The following is a 7824-nucleotide window of genomic DNA, read 5'->3' as shown; positions in this document are numbered from 1 at the left end:
CCAAAAAGTTTAATCTATCTATGTTGTTTGATTGCTAACGTTAGCTCAAAAGGCCATTCAACTGACAGCCTTCGTTGTGTTTGATGCTAACTTGCAGCCACCAGTGAAAAACTTTTTGAGTAGGTCCATTTTTACTGTATTGACATTACAGAAGTCTCTCGTTAGCATCTTGCAGGCTACCTGTTGCAAAGTAACCCATGTGCAACTCACACCTTAAGTTAGATAAAACAGAGGTTGACAAAGTTTCCATCATTTGAAATGGACAAACATTTGAAGTTGGAAAAAGGGTATAAATCGCAGTTATCGCAGAATGTCGCAATATGTTTATGTTTATTATGTTCAAGTATTGGGATGATATCGTATCGTGAGGCCTCGGTGATTCCCACCCCTAGTCTTATCCCAGCAACACACATCCAATGAGCAGGTTACTCCCTGGGGGATTTGAGCATTTTGAGCCACTGACTTTCATTCTGAGTCTGTGCTGCTGCCTGGTTGTCCCTGGTTTTTAGTAAAAGGGCAGCTGCGCCATCTATTGGATTTAGATGCAACTCCACATGGCAGGCAGTTACTGACATGCATTCAAAAAAATCTGTAGTCATTTAGGATTTTAGCACAATTTAGCTGTGACTTTTATTGGACTTATTGGATTTTTTTGCTGCTCTTTGGGGCTTTTCTGTGTAACACTGACATGCTTCCTTATATTTTACACTCGCATTTTCTCATTTAAAAGAAGTATAAAACTGGATCAAAAGTTTAGAAAAACGTCACAGATTATTTAAAGACGTTGATTAAAAGTTACATTAGTCCTGCAACTAACAATTACTTTCATTGTCATTAATCTGTTGTTTATTTTCTCGTTTAATTGAGTAGTTGGTCTCAAATGTCAGAAAATGGTGAAAAATGGGATCAGTGTTTCCCAAAGCCCAAGTTCCTCAAATGTCTTGTTTTGTCCACAACTTAAAAGATATTCAGTTCACTGTCACAGAGGAGAGAAGAACTAGAATATATGTACATTTAAGAAATAATCTTTTACTTTTCTTCAAATAGTTTAATAGTTGAACACTAATCAATTAGTTCACAATTTAGTTCACATTCAGTAATTTTTTACCTGGATTTGGAATACTGGCTTCCAAAGACTGGGTAAGCCACTCTGGCTGAGATTTGATTTCGCCCTGCAGCTCGGTCTGTAAACCTGCACGTTAATCTCCTGCTTCGTTCACAATTTTGCGGGAACAATCACAAACTGTCTATCTACCTGGCACTATTGGCGAGTTTAACACAATGACAATAGAGAAGCAACCAAGCAGCTTCTTGTTTACATTCAACATAGCGGGGGCCATAGACATAATAAATCTTTATAATGTCTCTGGCGACCGTGATGCCGCTGTCAATTCTACGTCCTCCAGATCGTTGGTCTGATTGGTTGAAGGACTATCCAATTGCGTACGAGTCATTTAAACTATGGCCGTTGGTCACGCCTCTTGTGCAGAGAAAAACAGAGTACCTAGACCAATGCTCAATCTCAATCTATTGAGCTTGGCTTGGTCTGGTGATAGCCCAACTAGGCTTTTACCCGAGGAATGTGGTTCTTTAAATGTGGTAGGCTTTAAAAGGACTGTAGAGTATTATTTGCACATACTTCAAATCTGTTGAAATATGTTGTCATATGTGTCAAAGCAATTTTGAAAGCAGAACACAGACCCCATTACACCTGGCTTTAACATGAGATGTGTAGCTATTAGGAGAAGAAAAAGGCTTGTTAAGGCCAGTGTAAATACGAATTGAAACTGCAGTCTAAGCCCCTATAATGCAGCTGCTAACGGCTGCTAACTAACCTGAGTTTTTTCAAATCCTTTACAATACTTATATCATCATCATCATCTTATATTTTCTCACCGGTGGTAATCTTTAATAGAGCATGACCAATATATCGGTGGGCCGATATTAGGCATTTCCTGAACTATTGGCATCTGCATTTATAATGACCAATAAAAATGTTAGGATGGGAATCGCCAGATGCCTCCCAATACAATATCACGATACTTATGCCACTATACAATATTATTGTGATTTTAAACATATTGCAATATTCTGTCATAATTGCAATTTATAACCTTTTTTTACAACTTCTAATTTTCCCAATTTCAAATGATGTCCCAGAAGGAAACTTTGTCAACATCTGTTTTATTTAAAAAGATACATTTCGTTTGTTCACATCAGTTCAGTTTTATTGCTGCAAAATGGGATTGTCAAGCAGACAGATAAACTGACCCAAACAGTATATATAAGATCGATACTTGGCGCCTGTGTATCCATACAGTATTACCACTGAAAATATTGCGGTCAACCATGTCATGAGTTTTGGCGTTGCATACTTTGTCAACCAGTGGCCGCTCTACAACGTTACTGTTGGTACACTGATTTTGAATTTTTTTTTAGTTATTGTGTTTTTGCTCAAGAACTTTAAGGTTCATATATTAAGTTTGTACTTTTTATACATTTTATTTATCAAAACTTTAATATATTTGTGTTTGATGTTCCTTTGTTCTGTTGTGACAAAAAAATATTATTATTATAGTGAGAACTCATAAATAAATACAAATAACTAATGTTTGGGAAATCTGTTAATATTTTGTTACCTGTTAGATTAAAAAAAAAAATATTGTATCAGCCTTGGTCTGAACAAAACACCATGTAGTGCTCGGTGGAGGAAAAATTGATACAGCATAGTATTGCAATATTTTCTGTGGCAATACTGTCTCGACACACAGACACCAGGTATCAGTCTTTTTTTTATATGAATTACACATAAGAATTAACTTTTGGTACTAGAATAATGAATGAATTGTATTTTCAGTTCATCGTGTATCTGAACTGGGCAGCAGCAGGTGACCATAGCAACAAGCATACTTTTTGTAGTTCCTGAATGTGTGGAGCTTGGATTTTAACACCAGAGTCTTTAACAATTCTCTAGAAGCAACAAAAAGTGGTTTCAAATATATATGCCAAAGATATGAAGACTTTCTGAATTGAACAATTAAGCACACTTCTAATTACACTGTCTCTCTGTTGTTTCTTTTTCAGACAGATTCAAACAAAGTTGGACACTTCTCAGACTTTGATGGAACAGAATTCTCTCAAATTTCCGTTTGCAGTGCCTAAGTTAATTGGACTTGGAACTGAATCAGGGTCTATTGTGACTGGCTTAATTCAGAAAACACAACTGAATATATAAACTACTAATCTCTGAGCACATTCCCACAATCCATTTAACGTTTGAATCCAGATGCTGACTTTAGCATTATGAATGTATCGCAATGTCAGCTTATGAATCCAGACTTGTCCTCTTTTATCAACACATGAGCTCAAACTTGTATGCACCATTGCTCTGTCAAGAGAAAGAAATTACATATAAGTTAAAATCAGACCGCCACCATTGCGCACGCGATCTCCTGCTCTGCAGAGCTAAAGATGGCAGCAAATGGAGGCCTGTTTCTAAGCGGCCCACGTTTCCAAATCCCAGTCAGTATAAAGTATGTTGCTTCTTTGTTGTGGAGGCTGGTTGCACATACCAAAAGACGGTGCACCTTTGCCAGAAGTGATGAAGAAGCTGTCGTTTGGAACTTTGGAAAGCTTCACAGATTAGACCATGTGTTTCTCTGTAAACTTATAGTTCAGTCTGATGGAGGATCTAAGCCGCCTGATAATTCTGAACCTGCGGGTGAACTTTGCAACTCTAGATTTGAAGGCTGTGTGTGAGCTTTGTTCCATCAAGGAGAAGGAAATAACACACACAGTTCAGTCAGTTACCCACCAGTGCAGTAGAAAACTGCTTTTAGCCAAAGAAAAAGCCTGACCAATGGGGCCTGTCTCTGAACGGTCCTACTACATTGGTCAAAATGCTCTTACCAAGTGTTTGGTTCTTTGAGGGCTCTGGATGTACACAACACGGACAGAAATGCACGTTTGCCAGAAGCTATGAAGAGGCCACTGTATGGAACTATCTTAAAGACAACAACATTGATAAGAGGAGTTATCCGACTTGTAATTGAGTCTGAGCCTATTCAATTAACACCAGAAAGCGCAGCTGAAAGCATACTCCAACAATTTCAGGTGAATTCCTTGAGGTCTGCAAAGACGTCTTTCATGATCGTCCACAAAAAATAACACCAAAGGTGGAATTCCACTTGCTCAGCGATGCAGCACACACCTGGGACCCGGTCTTAGTTATCACCTATCAGAGAATGTAGGAAGCACATTTACAGCCAGGTGCGCGCTTCACCAGGACTGTGAGTTTAAGTACTGCAGTCATGTCAGGCAAGGCAAGCCTGTGGCATGAGGCCGGCCACTGCCGGTCTGCCCAGAGCGAGGTGGAGATGGCTGTGTGAAAGCCGAACAACAGTGGGCTCTCTCTTCGGCCTCATCTCCTTCAGTTGAGCGGCGGGAGCAGACGGAGCCCAGATGGTCACCAGTACTGCAAAGTTTGCCTCCTGGCCCTTTCCTCCCCAGAGAGCTTCTACAAGCACTGCTCCTCTGGAGCATGCCCAGTTACTCTTTGAGAGATCCGTCACCAAATGGAGAGGACGACAGCCTCCACACAACAACCGATCTGACTTTTGGCTGTGTGAAAGGTAAACAACTCCACTCCTCTTTATATGTTTACAGCCAAACTCTAGAGTCATGCAGGTTCTCGGACATGGCTATGTCCCACCAGAACTTAACACTTTACACGCTTTATGGAGCTCCTCCACGTAAAACTTATTTGTAGAGCACATTTGAAACAAAATGCTGAACAGGCACAACATATCAAACAAATGAAAAAGCAAACAAGGCTAGTGATATTCAATATTTTTGTTTTTGTTAACAAATTCATGAAAGAACCAACACTAACTGTGTAAGAGACCATCAACGTCTGTCTCAATACTCTCGACTTCTATCAGTGCTCCAATCCCATTCATACCTACTGATAACGTGTGTGTGTGTATGTGTGGTGTGTGTGTGTGTGTGTGTGCGTGCTCGTGTGTGTGCGTGTGCATGAGTGTGTGTGGTGTGTGTGTGTGCGCACAGCATGCGTGGTCTGGTATGGAAGATTAAAAATGCATAAATGAAACAAATCAAACATGAAATAAAGTGAAATACAATAGACATTGTGAAGGGTTAAGAGAGGATGATTATTTGTAATAACCGAATTGTTCTTATTTTAGCATGGGCAATGCGTCTCAATCTCAAAAAGAATACGCTCCCACTCACCCCCTCATCAAAGATAAAATAGTGTTTGCATTTAGTTTTGGAAGGTCTATGCTCCTTTTTGCAGACAACACAAATTGTCCCTATATTTTCTGTGTTGTGATTAGATTTTAATATGGCATGGACCATATTAAAATAATGCCACAATGAAAAAACATTCATTCAGTTAAAGCCAAACAGCTGAATAATTGTCCTCATCATTTCTTTTTTCATTAAATTATGACACGGTAATTTCATACACACAAAGGAAATTCACAATATGAATTTCACTTTCTGTAATTGTTTTATGCATTAAAATTTCCCAGGGGAGCTCCAGAAACAAACACACAAAAACAAACCTAGTACAATAGTTAAAATAAGTAAGAAGAATACCTAACACCTTTGTATTGTTTGTTTGAATTGTCATTTCATCCTAGACCACAACATGCGAGTATGGCAACAAGTGTCCAAAGCTCATTCTGTGGAGAACTGCAGGGTGGTTGATGCGTGCTGCAGAGGAGAAGGAGATCAGACATAACATTGGAGCCAGGGACTCATGTGCTACAATGAAAGGCTCTTGGAGGAGACAAAAACAGCAATAATGAAGATACACATTGTGAGTACGGGGCTCTAATCTTTTTCTCATTATCTTATTTTGTGCCTTAGTTAAACCATGTCAGAAGCACACCAGTTCTGTTTGACACATTGTCTTTGAATCCAGTCTTTATCGCATACACGTACCCTTTTTCTCAAGGACATTGTAAACTTGTATACTCCCCTAGAGAAGAAATTGTAGTGCTGCAGGCCTAAAAAAACACACACACACACACACACACACATACACACATACACACACTACACACACATACACAAAAAGACACTACGTAAATACTGTCATACATTTGCACATCAGACAAGTAATAAAATGGGAATATAAAAAGAAGGGTTACGATTAAGTGCTAAGTGAGTACACTGCATCAAGGTAACCACAGTCTGTCGCCCATGTTGTCATGTTGCTTCATTTATGAACTACAGTAGAGATAAAGATTTCTGCCTGACAGAATTTGGACATCTTGGGTATTATTTAAGTAAGGCAAGGCAAGGCAGGCAGCTTTATTTGTATAGCACATTTCAGCAACAGGGCAATTCAAAGTGCTTTACATAAAATCAGTAAACAGATAAAACACATGAATAGAAAGTTAAAAACAAAATAGAAAACATTAGGACACATAAAACACAAGATAAAAGTTACAGTGCAGCATAAGAATTTAAAGAAATGAGCAGTCATTTAAAGAAAGGCAGCATCAAAAAGAAAGGTCTTCAGCCTGATTTAAAAGAACTGAGAGTAGCAGCGGACCTGCAGGTTTCTGGGAGTTGTTCCAGATATGAGGAGTATGAAACTGAAAGCTGCTTCACCCTGTTTAGTTCTGACTCTGGGGACAGAAAGTAGACCTGTCCAGAGACTGAGAGGTCTGGGTGGTTCATAGTGTAGTAGCAGATCAGAAATGTATTTTGGACCTAAACCATTGAGTGATTTAAACTAGCAAAAGTACTTTGAAATCAATTCTTTGAGACACAGGAAGCCAGTGTAAAGACTTCAGAACTGGAGTGATGTGATCCAGTCTCTTGGTCTTAGTGAGGACTCGAGCAGCAGTGTTCTGAATCAGCTGCAGCTGTCTGATAGATTTTTAGGGAGACCTGTAAAGACTCCGTAACAGTAGTCATGTCTATTGAATATGAAAGCATGGACAGTTTTTCCAAGTCCTGTTGACACATAAGTCCTTTAACCCTTGATATATTCTTTAGGTGATTGTAGGCTGACTTTGTAATTGTCTTAATGTGGCTGTTAAAATTCAGGTCAGAGTCCATGACTACACCAAGATTTCTGGCTTTGTCTGTTGTTTTTAAAATTGTTGTTTGAAGCTGAGCGCAGACTTTTAATTGTTCCTCTTTTGCTCCAAAAACAACCACCTCAGTTTTTCAGAAAGTTCTGGCACATCCAGCCGTTAATTTGTTCGATGCACTTAGTCAGTTTTTGTACTGGATTATAGTTCCCTGGCGATAAGGTTATGTAAATTTGTGTGTTGTCCGCATAACTATGGTAACTTATTTTGTTTTTCTCCATAATCTGGACCAGTGGAAGCATGTAGATGTTAAACAGAAGAGGCCCCAGAATAGAGCCTTGGGAAACTCTGCATGTCATATTTGTATGCTCAGATGTATAATTACCTATTGACACAAAGTAATCCCTATTCTGTAAGTAGGATTCAAACCAGTTTAGTACTGAGCCAGAAAGACCAACACAGTTTTCCAATTGGTTTAGTAATATGTCGTGGTCGACCGTGTCAAATGCAGCACTGAGATCAAGTAATACTAAGATTAAAATTTTGCCACTATCTGTGTTAAGGTGGATGTCATTAAAGACTTTGACGAGAGCCGTCTCAGTGCTGTGGTGTGGTCGGAAACCCGACTGAAAGGTATCAAAACTGTTGTTTAGTGACAGGAAATGGCTGAGTTGTAGAAAAACCGCTTTTTCAATGATTTTACTTAAAAACGGAAGGGGTGATATTGGCCTATAGTTGCTCATTAGTGATGTGT

General features: G+C 39.0%; 1 protein-coding gene across 4 annotated transcripts in view; it reads left to right on the top strand.

Annotated features, from left to right (window-relative positions):
- Window positions 1-7824, top strand: part of LOC116687629 (helicase with zinc finger domain 2) — a 43821-nt gene that overhangs the window by 16671 nt on the left and 19326 nt on the right. Inside the window, exon 1 of one of the 4 annotated variants that reach the window (XM_032513137.1) lies at window positions 5738-5842. The exons of the other annotated variants lie outside the window; for them this stretch is intronic. Coding sequence (XP_032369028.1) covers window positions 5783-5842 — 60 coding nt within the window. The 5' untranslated portion in view covers window positions 5738-5782. Of the gene's footprint in view, window positions 1-5737; window positions 5843-7824 lie in introns of those variants that run through there. 4 annotated transcript variants of the gene reach the window in all.

The sequence above is a fragment of the Etheostoma spectabile genome, chromosome 4 (assembly GCF_008692095.1).
Source record: "Etheostoma spectabile isolate EspeVRDwgs_2016 chromosome 4, UIUC_Espe_1.0, whole genome shotgun sequence".
Classification (NCBI taxonomy): Eukaryota; Metazoa; Chordata; class Actinopteri; order Perciformes; family Percidae; genus Etheostoma; species Etheostoma spectabile.
Note: the sequence above shows the minus strand (reverse complement) of the source record. Positions and strands in the feature narration are given on the sequence as shown.